The sequence below is a fragment of the Corvus cornix genome, chromosome 14, assembly GCF_000738735.6.
Source record: "Corvus cornix cornix isolate S_Up_H32 chromosome 14, ASM73873v5, whole genome shotgun sequence".
NCBI lineage: Eukaryota > Metazoa > Chordata > Aves > Passeriformes > Corvidae > Corvus > Corvus cornix.
Genome location: NC_046344.1, coordinates 13,798,179 through 13,818,673, shown reverse-complemented (window position 1 = coordinate 13,818,673; position 20,495 = coordinate 13,798,179). Strand labels below are relative to the sequence as shown.

Here is a 20,495-nt window from a genome sequence, read left to right as displayed (position 1 = left end):
GCCCGCGCCGCCGCCGCAACCGGACGGGCCGGAGCGGGCTGGGCCCCGCCGCACCGGGCGGCGGCGCTCCGTGCGTCATGACGCCGCTTCCGCCGGGCGGCGGCGGGGGACGGAGGCGGAAGTGACGGCGGCGGCGGCGGCGCGGGGTGAGTGCGGAGCGGGGCGGGCGGGGGCCGGGCCGGGGCCACGAGGGACCCGGGCAGGGCGGAGGGGGGCCGTGGGCCGCTCCCGGCGCAAGGCGGGCTCCTGACACCTCCGTGGGTGCGCCCCGAGAATACGGCCTTGTCCGCGGGGCGCGCCTCCGCGCTGTGAGGGGGCGTTCGGGGAAGGGAGCCGGCTCCCGAAGCGTCCCCGCTGCCCGCTCGCTGCCGCCGGCTCCGGGAGCTTGGAGCTGGCAGCGGCAGCGCTGGGGTCGGTGCAGCCGCGGGGCCGGGGTTGCTCACGAGCTGTCTCGGCGATGGCCGGGCTGGTGAGGGCCCGCGGCTGTCAGCTTCGAGCCCAGCCCCGGGGCGTTCTCCGCTGACCCGGAGGGGTTTGCTGGCCGCCTTGAGCAGCTCAAGAAGTGGTCCCAAAGCACAGCGAGAAGCCTGGGAAAGAATTTAATCATTTTCTCTAAAGACCAGGTTGCTCCCTTTGATCCGAGGTCCTTTATCCCGAGGCTGGCAGCTGCCAGGGGGCCTGGGGAGTTGCTTACGCAGCAGCTGGGACTGCGGGTCTGTGCTTCAGTCAAAGAAAGCCCCTCACCTCTGTAGAGCTCAGCACACCCAGAGCCTCAGCGCTATTCCCGGAGAAGGTTAAAGTCCTGTTTCTCTTTCCCTCGGCAGCCCACAAGCCTGATTTGCGGGCATGAATTAGAGGGCTTCCTGCCGAAAGAAAAATACTTCAATGTGTTCAACTCCGACCTCATTTCCAGTCTCTTCTCCTTATTTTGTAAGGCAAAAACATCTTGCGTAACTGCTGGGAGCAAGAGGGGCAGCCTGACCTGCAGGGAGGGACTGGAGCCAGCCCTTCCCGGTACCAGGGCAGGATTGGGCTGCCTGTGGAGCTGAGAGGCTCCTCAGGGCTGGATGTCTGGTGTATGGAGTGGCCTGTGAGGGAGCTTTGCTCTGTGTGTGTGTGTGTAAGAGATGCAAAGAAAAATCCATCTTCTGGGAGGAGAAAAGAGGTTTCTCTTGAAGGTGGCTGTGAAGGACAACAGCATATGGAGGAAGGCCATTTTTTCATAGACTAATGGAATGGTTTTGGTTGGAAGGGACCATAAAGATTATCTTGCCCCATGGGCAGGGACACATTCTACTAGACCAGGTTGCTCCAAGCCCCATCCAACCTGGCCTTTGAACACTCCTTGAAACAGCAGTTTCATGCTGCCATAAATCTCTCTAGGCTGTGCAGGAGGCAGCATGGAATTTGTGATCTGTGAGTGAGTGCCCCACCTAAAAAATGTACTTGCTTTTGTCTTCTTAATAAACCCTTATGAAATGACCACAGCCTTTTCCAGGGGGTTTCCATGCATGGAGATCTCTCCAGAGTCCCTTGTGCGCTCAGTCTCTGGCAGTGAGGGATGTCACTGTGCTTCTGAGGCAAGAGGGGAGCCCTGTGGGTGAGGTGGAGATGTCTCAGTCCGAGGTGGGGGTGTCTCTGATGTGGGAGGTTCAAACACCCCACTGATCTCTACCCTTGGAGTTGGCACAAAGGATCTGTGACAGTTGGTGAGGGTGAGTGGCTTGGATGCAGTGGAGCTTGTAAGCTGTGGGATGATAATGACTGGTGCTTCTGCAGCTTAGTTATTATTACTGGCCTGACCTGTAATCAGTTCCACCCAGCTTTAATGCTGTTCTTCGTCTAAGAGTTTTGATCTTCCCATTGCTCTCATGAAAATAATACTGGGTTTTGTTTTGCTCTTCTCTAAACAGTTCGAGTTTCTGTATTAGAACTCCTGTCTGTAGTGAAAACTGCCCTGGATAAGAGTTTTCTCCTACAAATGACAGATGTATCACATTGCAAGGTGGTTGTGCTCTGGAGGAGTTTCTAATTCCCTTGCTGTGAGTGCTCTGTGGCAGATGCTGTGTCTGCACTGGAGGGTTAAATGTCATTTCAGAAGAACCTGAGGACAGCTCCAGCAGGAGAATCCCAAAGGGATTGGAAGGGACCTTAAGGCTCATCTTTTTCTACCCCCTGCCATGGGCAGGGACACCTTCCATTATCCCAGGTTGCTCCAAGCCCTGTCCAACCTGACCTCAGACACTTCCAGGGATGGGGCAGCCACAGATTCTCTGGAAAACCTGTGCCAGGGCCACACCAGTCTCTTTGGTGGGGTTTGGATTACAAACGGTGTCCTTACAAAGGCCTTAGGGACATGCCAGGAGCAGAGGTGCCCCAATGTCAGACAGGGATGGTCTCCTCGGGTCAGTGTCCCCGGCCAGCCCTTGGCTGTGACCCGATGTCAGGAAAGAGCTGTGAGCTGCAGATGACCCAGCAAAGTGATAAGCTTGTATGCAGCATGCAGCCTGAGTGTCTTTGGGACAAAAAAACCTCATTTTGGGAAATCTTACATGTTATGTCTTCTTGTCCTGATGTAAGTGGGACTGCAGAAAAAGGAACAAATGACCCAAGACTGAATGTCACAGCATGATTTGATGCCCAGTGAGTTTGCTGCAGTGTCGCACTGTGCATGGGATCAAAACCCAGCAGTCTGCTCATGGAAAATAGCTGTGATGGGAATGTTGCATCTTTTTCAGAGCAAAACAAGGCTGTTCTGTCTTTATTGATTGCAGCTTGGGGCTTCAACAATTTCTGGCTGACAGGAAGGAAACCCCTGAGGTGCTTAAACTAACCAACTGAACAGAGCCAAACCAGCCAAATGCTGTGTTTGTGTTCCTAAAATGTCCAGTCAGAACCTGGTTTTGTCATTCTGTGAAAGATAAAAACATGTTGAACATCAAATCTAAGTTACAGTATATTGCTAGAAATTTTCCAGGAAGAACTGGTGCCTGGTGACATTCCAGATGCTGTGGTTTGGTGTTTTACGGGTGGAAAATGAGTTAAACCTTTCCAATGCACAGATCCTTAAATGGTTTCTGTCACCAGTCTTCATCCACCTGACTGTCTGTGGTTCTCTGTGCTTGTCAGGCAGTTCTGTCTGACTGCTGCTGAGGGTTTGTCCCTTGGGTTTAGCTGTGCAAGTGTCACTGGTTTGAGGCAGATCAGATCTGTAAATCTGCACTGTGGCTTCAGGAAACAGGACAGTGAGTCCCCCATGAAGGTGAGTAAAGCTGTGTTTGTCCTGTCCCTGTTGTTACTGTGGTACAGGAAAGGGTGTTCTTTCCCTCTCAGCTTGGGCTGGGGACTGCTCCCAGTTCATCCCATGGCTGGGATGGAGCTTTAAAGCTTGGGGAGCTCTGGAACCCTGTCTGAGATGCAGATCCTGGCTGTGCTGCCAACGCTCCCTGGCCTGCGTGGGATCAGTTTGGGTCTATCACATGTGCTTTCTAATTATTTCTCATTCTACGGGGTCTTTCTCCCATGCTTTCTCCCGTCCCCAGATATGCTGCATGTAGTGTGTGTTGCACTGCAGCAATGCAGGATCCTGTCACTGCCTGTTCCCTTGAAAGGTGCCTGGATGCGTTAAACTTCCCAGCTGAATTACTTTGTGTCCTCTTCCAGCAGGAGACAAGATGTCGGCTGCTAGAGGACAGTAAAACCATCTCACCCTATCATTTTCTGCTTGTCTTCAATTAAACTGATTACCAGCCCTCTTTGTTGTTCTGAGCTCAGGCCATGCCACGTGCTGCCAGCATGTACTTTGGCAGCAGCAGGCGCTGGGATTTCCTGCATTGTTTGAATCTTTACCATTGACCTTCATGGTCCTTGTTCTGGCACCGCCTCTGCTCTGGCAGGGGTGCAAAGGGCATTATTCAAACCCTGAAAGAAAAGAGAGAGAATTGCTTTAAAGGCATTGAGGGCTCTTTGTACTTGGTGGCTCCATAGGGTCATCGCTGCAAAAAAGAGGGGAATTACTGGGGTTGTCAGGATAATTACTGCTTTTTTATTGTTCTCATCCCAGTCTAGATGACAGTGGTGAGATTTATAGTGAGTCATAAAAATATGCCATCAATGCTGTGTTAAGTGGTGTCCCTTTTGGACAGAGAGGGGAGAAGCCTGGGTTTGGCTCCTTTTGGGAAGTCTCACAGGTGCTGGAAGCAGTTGTCTGTGCCCTGGATCTTTCCCAGCTGTGTACTGGGAGGCTGTGGAGGGCTCTGCTGGAGAGCTCTCTCCATGCTGCTGGAGATGGGCACGCCAGAGACACACGAGCCACCTGCCCCAGCACAGGGGAGGTCACGTAACTCACTCCTGCCTCTGTCCCCATCGCTGCGGCCATGGCTGCTCCACGCCAGTAAATCATTTGCTCAGACTGTGCCTGAAGCCTTGTACCTTGAACCTGCTCGAGGCCTGGTGCAGTAAAAGAGCAATGCTCAGCTCGGGGCAGAGGCTGAAAGCACCACTTGATCCGTTGTTCCCCTTTCCATCTGGAGCCTTCCTACCCGTTAGGTGCCTGCAATCAGTCAGGGAACAGCTGGTCCCATGAAGGTGTCCCTGGCATGGCTGGCAGGCTGATGAGAAGGGCAGATGAAATCGTTGGAGTAAGATCTTGGGAATAAGATTCAACTTCTGCATTATTGATTCATTTGCATGGTATTGTGCAGGTTGAATTAAATTATCTGGAGTGAGATCCTGTACTTGATGTAGAAGAAATGCCAGCGTGCTCAGGTTGGAGTGCTTCTAAGTCCAGCAGGCTTCGAGGTTAAAGGGTTGACAGTGCCAGGCTGACCTGCTGATCCTGTGCCTCAGGGTTGCCTTGCCATGGAGCTGTCGCCCTGTGATTTGTACCCAGAAGAGAAGAGGCCTCTGCAGTGGGATAGGGACATCCTGGGGAGCCACAGCTGCCTGAAGGAGCTGAGCCTCCCCACGGTGACTCATCTTGTGTTTCACTGAGCCTGTAAATGAGCTTGGGTAGAAACGTGAGACACAGCAAGCCCTGTTGGCTGTTGAAGTCCCAGGCTCTCTGCACTGTGTTGGTGCTGACTTTAAGCTGTTTATTGCTGGGGAAGTAAATGGCTCCAGTGGACAATCCAGACACGTGACTGCTGGGGCACCGTCATGGAAAATTGGCTTGGTTGTCGTGGTTATTTGCTCTGATATAACTTTTCATAACATTGTCAAGCAGCTTTTTCCAAGCCTACTGGAATGTATTATTCTTTATTTCTTCCCTTGTGGTATTTTTTTTAAAGAAGCACTATCAGAGAATCTGTATAAAACATGGATTTTTATTGTTGTGGGTAATGAGTTACAGGATCCTCTGACTGACTAGGGCTCTTTCCCCCCCCTTTTCATAGCAAATTAGCACAGAACCCCTCTGTTTATTGTAGTTGTAGCTCAAGGTTATGATTTATAGCAGGAGAAACTAAAATAGCAGTTGTTAGCTCTTCCAGTCTGATGAAATCAAATTTGCCTGATTTTAGTCTCAACTCCTGCCTTGTCTTTTCTCCAGGGATGGAAGTCATCACTCTCTTGCCTTCTGCAGGGCTGGGTTGCTGAACTTACCCCGTGGTTTCTCATCTAAGAAGGTGTTGAATAGCTTTGGTTTGCTCCTCTACAGAATATGCTGGTGTTTGTTTCTCTCTCTCCTGGGGAAGCTCAAGTGCACATTACAGTAGGGAGCAGCCTTATGTTGGGATATAAAGGTCACAAGTGTTTCCTTTCACCTCTCCAGCTGGGAGTCAGGCTGACGCACACAGGAGGTGGCAATAAGTCTTTGCAGCCAAAAGGAGCTTTTGGGGTGTTTTTCTTGAGGGAGAGCTGCAGACCAGTCAGTCCTTTCTGCGTGGGGTCTGTAGCTTTCTTTGTCCAGCTCTAGCAGAGTTTATTTCCTCCTCTGGAGAAGAATTGGTGTTGTTCCTGCGTTCCACGGACTCTCCCCATTGCTCTGTGTGGGAGACCTCCGGCACCAGCAGTGTGTTGTATCCAGCTCTGTGACAATACACTGGTTTGTTCACCTCCCATTAAATGTTTCCAGTGTGAATATCAGGTAGTAACAGATTATTTTAATTGGTGTTTTTAAAATATATTTCAAAATGTATTTTAACTTCTCTTTCCATTGCTGCAGTGAAGGGGGAGAAGGGTGTCTGAATACCGATGAATGAGCTGTGATGGATAACAAGGACTCGGAAGCTGAGATCCACCCTCTGAAGACTGAGGATGTAAAAGCTCAGGAGAACCATGAAAACTTCGTGGAGAGAAGGATTGTCAAGTCCTCGGGGCTGTCCCGGCTGTCCCGGTGGCGCACTGCCGCCTTCTTCATCTCCCTGTTCCTCTGCCTGATCATTGTGTTTGCTTTCTCCTTTATCATTCCCTGCCCAGAGAGGCCAGTTTCAGAAAGAACATGGTTCCGATACTACAACGATGCAGGTGAGCTTGCTGCAGCAGTATGAATACTTGCCAAGAGTCCTTTTCCTTTCTGTGCCATGGGTTTGGGTTGTGGGCCTCTACCTAAGCACAGCGTGGAGCCAGACCTGCAGGGATGCAGCCCTTGGGAGCCAGAGCTATGAATACCTGACCTGGATAAGCAATGGCCCATCATAATTGGAGTGGCCTTCCAGGAGGTGTTTACAGGATCTAGTGGAGAAATTAGATGCTGCTCTGAAGTGCTAACAAGGTAGCAAGCTGGCCTCATTCACAAAAAAAATGAGGAAGGGTATCTGGGAATAAATCTCTGTTGAAGTTTGCTCTGTGAAATGTTCCCTTGAAGTTCGAGCTGAGGTTGGAGGCAATTAGGCATTTTTTCCTCTGTCACTTTGACTTTCTCCCTTTTCCATATGGCCAACAGGAAGGGGAGAAGAATAATTCCATCTTGTTTTTTTAATAAATTGTTCTATAGTTACTATAGCTATTTTTATTCTGGTTGCTTTAGTTGGCTCTTTAGCCTGGGTCCTGCTCCCCAGTGGCTTGGCAGTTGCTTCTGGGAGAGCTTTTCTTTAATCTTGTGTGCAGTGGGTTGTGCTGGATGTGCTGTAAATGCAGAGATAGTGCTCACAGCAGGGACTGAGTTGCATGTGGTGCTGCAGACATCCCAGGTTCTGCAGACATCCCAGGTTCTGCTACTCTGAGCTCAAGAAAGCTGCTTTTAGCTGATAGAAAGATGGAGTATCTGGGTTTTGTGGGGCTTGGGTGGGGCTTCTTTATACTTTGAGAATAGGAACCCCACACCAAGACCAGAGTTGTTCTTTGTTCAGCATAGTTCAAATTCTGGCTGCTTGGCTCTTAAAAGAGACAAATCCTCTGGGGGATAGCAAATTTTAAAAATCCTTTGGCACTAACATCCTGTCCTTGGTACTTGTGTACATGGCTTTTTTTAATACAAAAGCCAATTTGTCCTGATGTTACACTGTCCAGGATGGAGGCAGTGAGTAGGTCCCTAGGAATTTGTGTTTTGCTGCAACTTTGTCTGCTGTGGGCTAAGAAAATCCTCACCAGAGCCTGGCTTGTGTTCTCTTGCAGTGCCCTACCAGTTCCTGGCTATAGAAGATGTGAATGAAGACAAAGTACAAGATGTGCTCTTTGCTTTCAAATCCAGCAACGGCAGCAGCAGCTTCAACAGGTCCTGTCTGGATGAAGGTACCTGCTTCAGAAACGCCTCCTAGAGAGGGCTGTCCTTTCTCTTTTAGTTCCAGTTAGTGACTGGGAGAGAAAACTGGGTGGGGAGAGGAGCTGGGTGAGTCCCAGCTCCTGGGTGGTGCAGGGCAGCAAAGGTTGGTGCAGGGGCAGCTCCCTCTGATATCTCTTCTCCCCAGGGCTGCCGTCTCCCTGTGCCTTCGTTGCTGCCGTGTCTGGCACGAATGGCAGCGTGCTCTGGGAGAGCCCTGCTGCTGAGGACGTGCAGTGGCTGCAGTGTGGCATCCAGCAGCTGGGCACGGCAGAGGCCCCGGGCTGCCTCGTGGTGGGGAAGCCGCTGTCCCTTATAGCAATCGACCTGCAGACAGGTGAGTGCCAGCGGAGCCCTGCTGCCACACAGGGGACAGGCCACTTGCATTCCTCACCTGGTGGCCTCCAGGGGGAATGGCAGTGTGACATGACTGGCTGGTACATGAACAATGGGCACTGGGTATTTATTATCTTGGAAACCTTGCCAGAGCCGCTCGCTGGGCGTTGAGGAGCACGTGCTCTCAGCCTCGCTGTTCCAAAGGCTGGGCTCTGGTGGGGGTTTGTGCCAGCCACTGTTTCATAAGACCAGTGTTCCAACAGCTTTTGAAACAGGAGGAGCAGTCACTAGCTGTGAATGTTACTTTATACTCTCCGGGGTTAGACACAAACCTGCACCTGCAACATTTCCCAGTTACTCATGTGTGTGTGCCAGGAGCGCCTGCCGTGGCAAGAGGAGGGGGAGTTCTAGGAATTTATGATTTTAAAGTCATCAAGGAGAGCACTTAGGAGAAGTGCTTGCCAGTCTGTTACAGTAGTCTACGATTCTTCCTGGTTCCTCTGGAAAGGTTTCTTCCTTTCTAAACTTAGAGGTGGAGAAATTCATCATCATCATCTTGCCTAATGTGGGTGGGGGTAAGGAGTGCCTGTACTACTTTAGGAGCAGTGACCATCTGCTGCACCTTGAACCTTCCTTGCTGGTGAAGCCTAAAATACATTTCCATTTTGGGGGTCACTGTTTCCAGAGGTCTAAACAATACATGTTCTCCCTAGGATCCCATCCTCTGTATCTGGTATTGAACCCCTCACACCCTGTTTTCCAAAAACTGGAAAAAAGAAATAGCAAGAGGTACAGCTCTAAGGAATCTGAGGAAAATCTGGTGTAGCTTTTAATTTCCAGTGTAGATGGAAGTGTAGATACACACAGAGCTAGAAAGTTTCTGTACCAACAGAGATAGCACCGTTTTCCCTCATGTGTAGGCTTTAACACAGGTTATTTTTAGACTATTAATGAAGTCAGTTTCAGGTCAAAGTGTAGAAAGTTGGCTGTGGAGCCAAAGATGTGTAACTAAAGACAACCATAAAGGCAAGTGTAGAGAGAAGGAGCCAGGCTAAGCTACAGGTCACAGCAGTATGGCAAATAAAACATTCCATAGATAACTTCAAAGCAAGAGAGGAAAAAATGCTTCAGATAGAAAAGTGACTAACCCAGGATTTTGTGTATTTGATGCTTTCTTGCTATTAAGTAGGTTAAAAATGGTTTCTGAGCGTAGTTGACTGGGGGTTAGGAGGGCAGAGCAGAATAAAATGTATTTAAATAGGCTAAATGTATTCAAAGAGGCAAAGCCTAACTTACATCACAGTGTGCTAAAAACAGTAGCCAGCACAATCTTTAGCTGTTAATGATTCATCATCGTGGAGGATTTGGTGAGATTCCAGGGCTCTCAGGCTGTCTAGCCCCTGCCTGTAGGAAGATTGAAGGAGAGATAGGCAGATTATCATCTGAAAGTGTCTGATGTGGTTTTGATCTTTAAATGCTGATAAAGTTAGTGGTTTTTTATCAGTCGAAGTTGTGTTAAGTCCTGCTTTCTTCGTTGCCACAAAAAGTGACCTGAGTGGGCAAGAAGGGAAGTGTAGGAGTGCATGCTCCTGTTTGTGTGGGACATCTAACATTCCTGCATGTTTATCTTACCAGCAAACCGGGACACATAAGAGTTTAAGATTAACTGTTCCAGGTCAAAGTAAAAGTCTGTGTGGCTGTGTATTATTCCATCTCTGCCGTAGCCCGTAGCAGTGTCTCAAGGAAGAGGACAGGAGTAAGGGTTTTGTTACACCTTCTCTCTTCACCTGATCCTCCAGCGGCCTGAACTGTGAGGCCTATGGGTGGTTCTGGTCTCCTGAGGGATATGGCAGAAAGGGCACCACGATGATCAGATGTATGGAACTGCTTCTGTGTGAGAAATCACTAAGTAAATAAATCAGAACTCCAGCCTGGAGAACGTCTGACAGGGACAAAAGTCTCTGTGTCCCCTGTGGCTGCTTGAAGTGAGAGCTGAACTCAGTCCTCTGAATTCTGATTTTATTATTCCTTCCAGACCAAAAAAATCCAACCGTTTCACCCAGGTTAGATTTGCAGTCTAGGCACTTGCCTAATTTCCATCTTGGCTCCTCTTGCTGTCCTTGTGCCGTGACCCTGGGCTCTGAGGAAGCACCGTGGCACTGCAGATGTCAGACAGGACAGTCCCATCTCCTGTTGATGGAGCACGAGGGGGCTGCTTTCACAGCCTGTGCTCTCTGTGGGCTGGGTTAGGGCATGGAAGGATTCTTAAGTGCTTGGTGTTGAATCCAGCTCAGTGTCACCTGTTTCACTTAACTCAGACTGTTCTTTTAAAAAAATAAGATGTTTTCTCCCAATCTATGTCTGCTGTCTAACCACCAAAGATTTGAGCCTTCTGCACTGACAAGTGAATTTCCTTAGCCTAGTCTTACTCCTGTACCTTTGGACTGTCCTGAAGCTAAAATGTGGTAATTTAAAACTTCTCTTCTTCCTCTGCCTGCTTATTTTCTTCGAAGGCAAAATTCTTTGTCTTCCCATGATTTCCTAAGGAGACTAGGAAATCTGCTCTCTTCACTTCACATCTGTTGTCATAGTAACAAATCCAAGTGTTTTTTTCAGCATTGCAGTAAAAACTTTGGAGCAATCCTACTAGAAATACAGCCTGCTTTAAATTATTGCAGACAGCATCAAGTAGTAATTCCTTGGCTTTCAGTCCAGCTGCCTTCCTGACAAAGAACAGATGATTACTTTGCATTCCTGAAATGATAATTGCTGTGTGTGATGCTGGGTAAAGGGGAGGGTAAACATTTGCCCTGGGAGCACCTAATCAGACACCAAAGTGTTCATTAAAAAGAAAACCCCCCAGCAGTGTCCTCCCTGCCAGATTCCACTGCAGATTCCACTGGTCAGTGACTGGAAAGTGGCCCACAGCCTTGGACAGTGGATGGATAGACCCACTCAACTGCTCCGGAGCTGTTGAAGAGAAACCCACCCCAGCCCCCCCCTGTTTTTTAAAAAGCAAAGCTTTGTTACCTCAATTTACAATCAAGTTTGAGCTATGTGTGTTCTTTAAACAAGGGAGAGGTGGGATGTGGCCTGAGTTGTGGCTGGTCATGTCAGTGGGGAAACATATGCAGGAGGCAGGTTGCAGCAAAGAAGGTTCTTCCAGGAGCAGCAGCAACACTGGTCAGAATTCAGCTGCTTTATGGTCTCAAAATGTCTGTGCAGGTTTAAGTGCACACAGCAGGCATTTGGATCAAAACAAAGGATTCTCCATGCCATGAATGTGCTGGGAAGCTTGTTAACCAAAGGCATGGGGGAAGCAAGCTGTTCTTTGTGCCAGGGTGTTTGGGTGTGTTCCTGCAGACAGCTAGGATTGCTTTCCAGTGTGAGATGAAATTGTGGATACTGGGATTCATTGGAAATGCAGAAAGGCAAGGAAGTACCCCATGATGAGCATAAATGTGGCTGGTTTGTGGTACTGATGGGCTGGAACAGGAGCATTAATAACCTTTCAACCTAAGATGCCTTTTAGTGACTGTTTCCCACTAATTGTTTTCCAGGAGAAGTTCTGTGGAGGGAATCTGGTGACTTCGGAGCTAATTACACTTTGCTGACTCCTTTGTCAGTGATTCCAGATGTGGATAATGATGGAGTTCAGGACCTGATAATCTTTATTACTAAAGGAGGCCAGGTATGTCATCCTGAAGCTCTGATAACCCCAGGGGATGGGAGGAATGCTGTTTATTTCCACCTTGTAGTCTCAGAGGAAGTGTCTGGAGGCCTCTGGTTTCTGTGGGTTTGGGGTGGGTTTTTTCCCACCCTCCACAGATATACTCCCAAATCAGCACAAGTATTTTATGGTTTAAAAAAGTAAAATAAATCTAAGAGCTGGCCAGTAATCCCTCCCCCTGTGCTCTCCTCACTGCATGTTCCTGAGCTGTCTGGGGAGTGAGCCGGGGCAAGATGAGCTTGCAGTTTTCTGCTTCTCTGCTTAGAGAAGTGGAAGTGAACAAACCCTGACAGCTTTGGCTCTTAGATCAAAGCACAGCTGACAGTCAGTGCTTTAGTACCAGCACTGCCCTTTTCTGATCCCTTCCCTCTCTCTGCCTGTGGTCTGCTTTGCACTGCTCTTCCCAGTGTCACAGTGCTGGTTAATTCTGATCTGAGTCCATTTAGTGAAACAGCTGCTGGTTGTATTATCTCCCTCCACATACTGCATTTCCCATTTCTGAGAGGGGAAAAGTCACGTAGCTAGAGCAGTTTTTCTGCTAAAACATCTACATCCATGATGGGGTGGCACAGCACTGTCTGCATGCCCAGTCTGTCCTGTTCAAAGCACGCAAGTTACAGCTCCCTGTGGGTCTGCTGGGAGCAGTGGGAGCCCCATGTCCTCATACCAGAGCCATGGAATCATTATGGTTGGAAAAGACCTCTGAGATCATAGAGTCCAACCTGGGACCCTTCCCCACCTTGTCACCCAGCCCAGAGCACTGAGTGTCACGTCCAGGCTTTCCTTGAGCACCTCCCACAGTGGTGACTCCACCACCTCCCTGGGCAGCCCCTTCCACTGTTTAAGCAACCCTTTCTGAAGAAATTCCTCCTGATGTCCTACCTGACCTTCCCCTGGCAGAGCTTAAGGCCATTTCCCCTTGTCCTGTCCCTTTTTCCCTGGGAGCAGAGCCTGACCCCCACCTGGCTCCACCCTCCTGTCAGGGAGTTGCGGAGAGTGAGAAGGTCTCCCCTGAGCCTCCTTTTCTCCAGGCTGAGCCTCCCAGGTCCCTCAGTTCCACCTCACAGAACATGTACTCCAGACCCTTCCCCAGCTCTCTTTCCTTCCCTGGACCTGCTTCAGTACCTCAGTGTCCTTTTGGAATTGAGGGGCCCAGAACTAGACACAGCACTCGAGATGTGGCCTCACCAATGCCCAGTACAAAGGCAGAAGCACTTCCTTGGCCCTGCTGGCCACACTATGGCTGGTACAAGCCAGGTTCCACTGGCCTTCTTGGCCAATGTCCTCCCTAAGAAAAGAGAGTTTTCCTGTCCAAGGCATTGTTGTTGGCAGAGTCATCAGAAATTCTGTTTTCTCCACCTCCTACAGTTCTCTCTGTTTTCTTTCCTCCTTGCTTTTGCTATCCCAGTTATCTCAAGACTTTAGTTTTTTTAAACTTAGGCGGCCAAGAAATGTTTGAATGTAGCCTCTGTTCTTCAAGACTGCCTTTTGATCTGTTTTCCATTTAAGCTCTCTTGCTATCTTGGTATGAAATCCCTTCCTCCCTCTGGATTTGGCAAGCACTCTGCCAACTTAAGGAAAAGTATGTTCTCTTTTGAGAAATCACGCAAATGTAGGAGCTGGAGTGGAGCTCTGCAGCTTGGAAAGGGCTGGTCAGAAGGGAGATTCAGCACTCAAGTAGAGGAGCTTTGTTGCTATCGAGGGCTGAACTTGAAAGGACAGAGCTGTGAGCAGTCTGTGGAAGGGTCTGTGTGCAGGGGATTAGGTGGCAGCTTTTCCAGAGAGTCCCATTGACCCCTGCCTGCCACAAGCTTCGGCACAAACACATCCCGGCAAACGCGCCGGATTTCGGGATCCACCTCCTGTGGTGACACAGAGGGGTTGGCAGTGCAGTGAGGAAGGTGTTGTGTTTTCTCACTCCCTGTATAAATACCTCTGGCTGTCACTGTCCTGGGGCAGCCACTGGAGCTGTGCTTGCCAGCAAAGGTGCAGCTGATCTACCAGAGCTGGCGTGTGTCTCCTCCCAGTGCGGGAGGCTGGCAACAGCTGGTGCATGTGTTGCTCTCCCTCTCCAGCTGTGTTCTCATTCTCCCCAGCAAACTCAATCCCTTATTCACCTGTCAGACTCTCCAGATTCGCTTTGGGAGCAGCAGATTTCCTTCTCTTTCCCAGTCCCTCCCTCTCAAGGTAGAGGGAAGGGTTCCTGCCTGACTCAGCATTTCTGATGGATGCTGTTTCTCTTGGTCAGATGTTTCACTTGTCGCTAAAGTCCATTGCTCTCCCCAGACTCTTGACTGTTGCTCAGACACTTAAATCTGGTCCTGGCTTTAACCTTTATTCTCCTGGATGAAATGTTTTTAGTGGATTTTGTTACCCTGCACAAAGAATAGAAAGAAATCTATCAGCTCTTTTATCTTCTTGGACTCACATAAGCCGAAGGAGGAGTAGATTAGGGCACTTAAAACATTTAGTAGAGCTGCCATGTGAAGCCAAGTTTCCCATGTCCATATGCTGCATTGTTCCTGCCTTAAGGTCATCTCCATTTTAGGCTTGAATGGATCTTTGCTGTCCTTACAGAGCTGAGGCTGCTCTTCCACAGTCCCAGTCTGTAAGGAAGGTGGGGGACAGAGGTAGCAAATTCTCAGAGCAGGTGGCTATGCTGGAAGTGGCTTTCAGACTTCTAGAAGAACTCACAGCAAAGGGGTCACCGAACTCATGCCCACTCTTCCAAAACCAGGGAGAGACTTCCCATCCAAGCCTATCCTGCTCCCATTCAGTTGCTGTTCTGTACCAGCTTTAACCTTGTTGGTTTTTGTCTTCAATCCCTTCCCTGCATAGGTTAAGACCTTCATCCATTCAGGAAAAACTGGCCAACAGATTGGCTCCACTGGCAGCCTGACCGTGGATGGCAACGCTCGCTACGTCAGGCTGGACCTGCGCTCCTCCTCCTACTTCCTTTTCTACACAGGTACAGCTCTGCTTGGGAATCAGTCTGAAAGAGTGATTGTAACTGAGATCAGGATTAATAAACATCATCTGAAAGTGTGTTTTGCATTCTTACAAGCTGTATGGAGCTTTCACCTAGTCAAAGAGCTGTTCAGGGCCAAGAGAAGGGGGGGCCTTCTGCTTAAACTGCGGTTTGTTATGTACTGTAGTGGTTTTATTTAACAAATGTCAAGCATGTAAGGATTAGGCAGTCATTTATAGCAAATGATTACTGTGGAGCACTTGGATTATGAACAGATAAAACGTTAAAAGCATTCAATAGCAGGCTTGAGTCTCAAAATACCACTACAACTCTATGATGCAAGCCCTAAAAATACAGTTGATCTGACAGATCTGGAAAATCATAGAGTTCAGAGCCAGGGCAGGATAACTTATCTCTCTCGTTCTTGCTTTTTTTTTTTTAATTTTTGCACAGAGAACTCTCTTTATGCATATTCCCTGAAAGATCTGTGCAGTGCAGCAGTTGGGATGGAAATTAAACTTCCCGGCCTCCAGCAGGATCCTCAGTGGGAGAAGAACATTGACCACGCCACGCACCACTTGTCCCTTCTCAGGTATGAGGTTATGTCTCTCCTGGTGGCTGGTGGAGTGGAGGGTGCTGGTGTTCCTGACAGGTTGGCCTGTTGGGGCTTTGTTCTCTCCTGGCTATGGGGCTTTTGGACTAGGAGCATATCCAAAGCTCAGGAAGAGGGTTGGTGTTAATGGCTTCATCAGGGGTTCACAGGAAGCAAGCAAAGCACGTTGGGGTTTCCTATTTGCATTTACTGTGCAGGGAAAAAACTCCAAACCTCACAGTAAAAGCACCTGTCTAAAAAACTTAATCATTTCTCTTTCCTTGTTCAGATTTGGAGACTTCCGCTACCTGGCAAAAGTTCCTGGGCCGTCACAGGACAACATCTTGGTTGTGAACTCAGAGATGGCTACGCTGATCAACACAAAAGATCTCCACACTGTGTGGACCCTCAATGTGTCCCGTGCTTTGAGGTAGTGTTCTCTGTGTGGGCTAGATGTGGCATATCCAAGATCCCAGCAACAGCAGATGCAATTTTTTTTTTTGCCTGGGTCATATCTGGATCTTGCTTCCGGTGTTTTGTCCTCTCTGCTAGCAAATGCTGGGTGCTGCTTCAGGATCGAGGAGCTCAAAGCTTTGATTCCTCATTCTGTGGCTGCTGTGATGCGGCTGGGCTCAGAGTTGGGGTGGTACCAGGCCAATCCAATGTTGTGGCAGTCAAGTCTCTTACCAGGGCAGTTGTGGGAGGATAGAGGCAACTGGGAAAGCCAAGTATGCCCAACCCTCAGGGTGGGTTCTGATCTGTCGCTGCTCTTTCTCTCCCTCAGTGAGCCGCTGCTCGGTTACTACAAACCTGATGTTCTTGGTATTGTCCTGGAGAGTGAAATTGGACCCAATAGGAAGAAGGTTTGAAATCTCTTCCTTTTAATTCCCATTTCTCTGTATGTCACAGCTCAAGCAGGAATTGAGTCAAGGACAGTTGGTGGGATGTGTTCCCTCTGGCTGATTTTAGGAAGCTTTAAGCTGCGAAAGGATCTCTTTCAACAGGTTATCGAAGCTGGCTCAGGCACTTTAATTTTCTTCTCAGCAAGAGACTTCTATGACAGAACTTTGAACCCCTTGAAGTAGCTGCAAATCTTGTGACTTTTCTCTAATGTGGCCCACCCCAGGTCTCAGAGCTCTGTGATGCTCTGCTTCAAGTATTTCCTCATCTTCTCATGTGTCAGATAACTTGTTCCCATAGACAGTGTGGGGAGAGACAGCTGACCTGACTTCTCTCTCATGGCTTGTTAGATGCCTTTGTCATGAGTTCCTTTTCTTTCTTCTCTGCTAGGTTATGATTGTAGAGAGTGGATCTGGAGCAGTCCAGTGGGACCTGAAGCTGAACTCAGGAGCAGGGAGCCCTGGCCCAGCCACCCTTTCGACTGCAGATCATCGCTCTGCCTTCCTCATCTGGGGAGACTACCAAGAGCCAGGCAATGAGACAGTGAGTGGTGCTGCTGAGGGCTGCACTTCTCCAGACTCTGGGCCAGAATTGGGTGGAGTTACCCTGTTCTCAGTGTTGATATTCCCCTCTGTGTGTGCCACTGACACTGCAGCCTAATGCCCTGGGTGTGGGGTCAGTGTCCACAGCCATGTCCCTGCAGGTGGTGGTGGCACCAGCAGCTTTTGTCACCCTCAGCCTGCTTATGTAAAGAAAAGGAACTTGGTGGCTCTGTGAGCAAAGTCACTGCCCTGCCTTGGTGTGGCACTGTGGGTGAGGTGGGAGGCTTCTGGCCTGGTACCTCTGGAGTTGCTGCTGTTTCCTGGGAGCCTCCCATGGCAGCATTGCATGCAGTGATCTCTGTGGCCACGTGAATATCCTCTCTGTGTCCCAGGAAGCCTCTGGCAGCCTCAGTGCACAGCTCAGCTGCTTGCACAGCCCTCAGGGCAGTGACAGGCAGCGCTGGTGGCAGGTTGTGTCTCTGAGGCTGCTGGAACACCAGCTGAGCTTCCTCTGCTTTCCTTGCTCACTCTGCTAGCCCTGAGGCAAAAATCTGTCTCCTGCCTGCAGCAGACAGGGCAGCTATTTGCAGGAAGCTTAGGGTGGGAAGGAGAGCAGTAAGCAAAATCCCAGCACTTGTCCTAATGGTGTCAGTCAGGATGAACTGGGCTGACACGGACAAGTGTCTGGCTGGGTGTATCCCGTCGAGCGTGAGAAATCGCTGAGCCTGGTGCTGGTGTTGTGTCTGGGATAACGTGTGAATCTGTGTCCTGATAGTGTCCTGTTGGTTGCAGAGAGAGAGAGCTCCCCTCCAGAAGCTCTACCTTTTCCATCCTTCCTACTCTAATGTCCTGTTGGAGCTCCGCAACAGCACAGACCAAATAATTGCATTCACTGGTAAGTCCTCTCCTTCCAGCCCTCCAGCGAGGAGCTGCAGGAGGACACTGGTCCCTGCTGGTCCCTGTGGGTGGTGTTGGGTCTGGTGGGCAGTCCAGGCATGGAAGGCTTAGGCTGGGTTTCCATGTGCTCCGTGTTGCAGCGGTGCTGTTCGAGCGGAGCCGTCACGCCTGCTACGTGCTGCTGCGGGGCCCCCAGCCCGGCGAGGGGCCAGGCCCCGTGTCCCTGATGAAGAGGAAGCTGAAGGAGGATGTCTCGGGGAGCAGGGTGATCTGGCTGAGCCACATGGCCGGGGACAGTGAGCAGTACGTCCGGGACCGCCTCTACAGGATGCGATTCCAGAGCCGAGTGTGAGCTTGCTGAGGGAGGGGGAAAGGCTGCCTCTGCTCTGCAGCCGTGCTCTCAGCAAGCCCAGAGTCTGGATTCCAATGGGAAGCTGCCTTTCTCAATCTGCAAACCAAAGCATGGCTGGCAGGGAAGCACCCCCAGTGTCCAGGGACACCCAGGCTGTGGGGGCAGCTGCCAGAGCATCCGTCCTCAGAGCTGATGGGACTTCAGTGCTTGGCCATCCCTGAAGTGTCGTCAGCTCAGGGAGGAGGGCTTTCCCCTCCATCCCTCTGTGCCCTCAGAACTGTGCTGACTCAGGAATGTGTCTGGAGGAAAGCACATGCTTCCCGAGATGCCGGAGTTGATGATTTCTGGGATGTCCGAGAAGTGGAGTTCACTGTGTGGTGTTAAGATTTCCTTTCTGAGTCAGCTCTCCTGGCTGGGGAGAGGTGCTTGGCTGCAGGTTGATTTGCAATTACCCTCTCCTGGATTTGGGCCCTGCTTCAGTAGCAGTGGGGGGTGTGTGGTTACCCCAGCCATGGCTGTGGTGTCTGATGTCACTTGGGCCAGCAGAGCACAGGTTAAAGTGTCGTTCTACTTAGCAAATGGCCTTTTCCCCAAAAACAGCCCCACGTGTCCTGCTCTGCAGTCATCAGCCTACCTTTGTTCTGTGTCCTCTGCTGCTTCCTTCCCAGCCAGGCTGTAGAGTGTTGGTGACACTGAGAGGGAGCTGGTCTCCCACCTGGTGGATGCATCAATGTTCCTCCCTTCCTTCAGTCTGCTTATAGGTGGTGAGAGATCCACCCTGAGCCCAGGCTGGCTGGTCCCTGGCAGTACCTCTCCTGGCTTAAAGGAGCCAGAGGATCTAGGACTTTTTTTTTTTTTTGGAGTAGAATTGCACTTGAACCTTTTCTGGGAGCTGGGATTGCTGCTCTGGGAAGCCCTGTACCCAAGTGGCAGTGCCAGGTCCCTGCTTATTCAGCCTTCCAGCTGCTGAGGAGCCTTCTCCAAGCACTGTCCCTGCTGCCAGGAGGTGGGCAGGAGCTCTGTGCTGCCTCCCAGCCCTTGGAATGGAAGTGATGCTGGGTGAGGATCCTTGGGCATTCTTCTCTCTGCCCAGCCTGGTATCCTGAGGGGATGGGGCAGGTTGCTGTGTGAAGATGACATGTTTCTCCTGGAGATTCATGTAGCACCATGAGGTGTTTGCTCTGCCCTGTCCTAATGGGTGCCAGTGCAGGCTGTGGAAACAAGGTACAGAGCCTTGAAAACAGTTTGAACCAGCTGCTCAGTCCTGAAAACAAAAATAGCCCTAAAAATAACCTCTCTCAAGCTCTGCCGTGCCGGAGAGGGTTTGGCCAGTGCCTCCCTCCCTTGCTGAGTCTGACACTGGGGGATGTGTAGGAGCACTGTAGGATGGGAATGTGCAGCATCAGGCATCAGCTCTTCCCTTCTGCCACTGCTGAGCCCAAACATGCCACTGGGCAGCTGCTGTCACCAGCTCACACCACAGCCCCAGCACTCCCAGGCAGACAGCACAGGGAGCTGCCTAGACACCTCCTGCTTCCAGCTGGCCAGTGGCTGCCTAAAGGGTGCCCTAGCTCCCTGTGCCCCATGACCCCTATCCCAGGCAGTCAAGGGAGCCAGTCCTGGGGTGTCCCAGCTGTGCAGGAAGCCAGGGATACTCTGGAGAGTGCTCCACAACCTTCAAAGCACCCTGGGCTCAAAATGGTGGGGTTCCCCCTGTGCCTGTCTAACCAGCTGTTTCCTACGGGAGTCCAGGAGTGCAGGGAGGCTCCCCAGCTGTGTCCACCAGCCTGGGTTTCCTCTTTGCTCAGCACCTTAGGCCTGATGGCCCCACAGCTCCCTGTGCCAGTGTTGCAGCCATAAGAGGCTCTGAGGGCTGGATTGAGGCTGCCCTTCAGCCAGCTGGAGCAGGGCACAGGGCAGGGGACCCCAGACTTGCACTGTAGTCCAGCCTGAGTGTTGGATGTGGATTGTTTCCTGCTGAGATTCCCCTGGCAGGAGGCAAGGTGCTTGGGCCGTATTCTCACTGCACTCTTCCTCCTCAGATCCCTACCCAGACCAGACCTTCCCATAGGAACACTGAATGTTCCTTCAGGAGAGCTGGATTTTCAGCTTTGGGGAGCTTTTCTGGCTTTAAGTTGTCCACTAATGTTTCCGGACACTTTGGAAACACAGTTTTCCCTGTGGCAGCTCAATCAAATGCATCAGTGCCAAACCAGCACCTTCTTAACAAAACCAGTCTGTTTTCCAGCTTATTTTCCTGTGTCATTGTTTTTTTTGCAGTATTTAATGAATGACTTTGTGCCTTGATTCAATAACTCAGCTGGGTGGCGATGGCTATATCACTGTGTTATGTGTTAGTGTGGTTTTTAACACTGAGACTGGTTTGGTTCTTTAACTTATTGCAAATTGTGCTGTACAGGACTTGCTCTAACCGGAATGGTTTCAATAAACCCTCTTTTGCATTGTTTGTAAATGGTGC

The 20,495-nt window shown here is 50.3% G+C and overlaps 1 protein-coding gene across 4 annotated transcripts; it reads left to right on the top strand.

Moving 5' to 3' along the window:
- Positions 1–106: 106 nt before the first annotated feature.
- On the top strand, positions 107–20,489 carry FAM234A (family with sequence similarity 234 member A). 4 transcript variants are annotated; one of them, XM_039560391.1, is made up of 12 exons: positions 107–146; positions 6,164–6,465; positions 7,555–7,671; positions 7,848–8,036; positions 11,596–11,726; positions 14,604–14,733; positions 15,187–15,325; positions 15,615–15,755; positions 16,110–16,188; positions 16,616–16,768; positions 17,560–17,662; positions 17,805–20,489. In XM_039560391.1, the coding sequence occupies exons 2-12, from the start codon at positions 6,207–6,209 to the stop codon at positions 18,014–18,016; spliced, it is 1,653 nt and encodes a 550-aa protein (XP_039416325.1). In that variant the 5' UTR covers positions 107–146; positions 6,164–6,206; the 3' UTR covers positions 18,017–20,489. The 4 variants fall into 4 exon arrangements, with proteins under 4 accessions (XP_039416325.1, XP_010390441.1, XP_019137289.1 ...); XM_010392139.4 differs by lacking the exon at positions 107–146 and adding an exon at positions 4,663–5,624; XM_019281744.3 differs by lacking the exon at positions 107–146 and adding an exon at positions 4,663–6,074.
- Positions 20,490–20,495: the final 6 nt, after the last annotated feature.

Coding starts and splice junctions, on each gene's coding strand:
- FAM234A (XM_039560391.1), top strand. CDS start 6,207: ATGGATAACAAGGACTCGGAAGCTGAGATCCACCCTCTGAAGACTGAG. Junction 15,326..15,614: donor CACCACTTGTCCCTTCTCAG/GTATGAGGTTAT, acceptor TTCCTTGTTCAG/ATTTGGAGACTTCCGCTACC. Junction 17,663..17,804: donor CCAAATAATTGCATTCACTG/GTAAGTCCTCTC, acceptor TCCGTGTTGCAG/CGGTGCTGTTCGAGCGGAGC.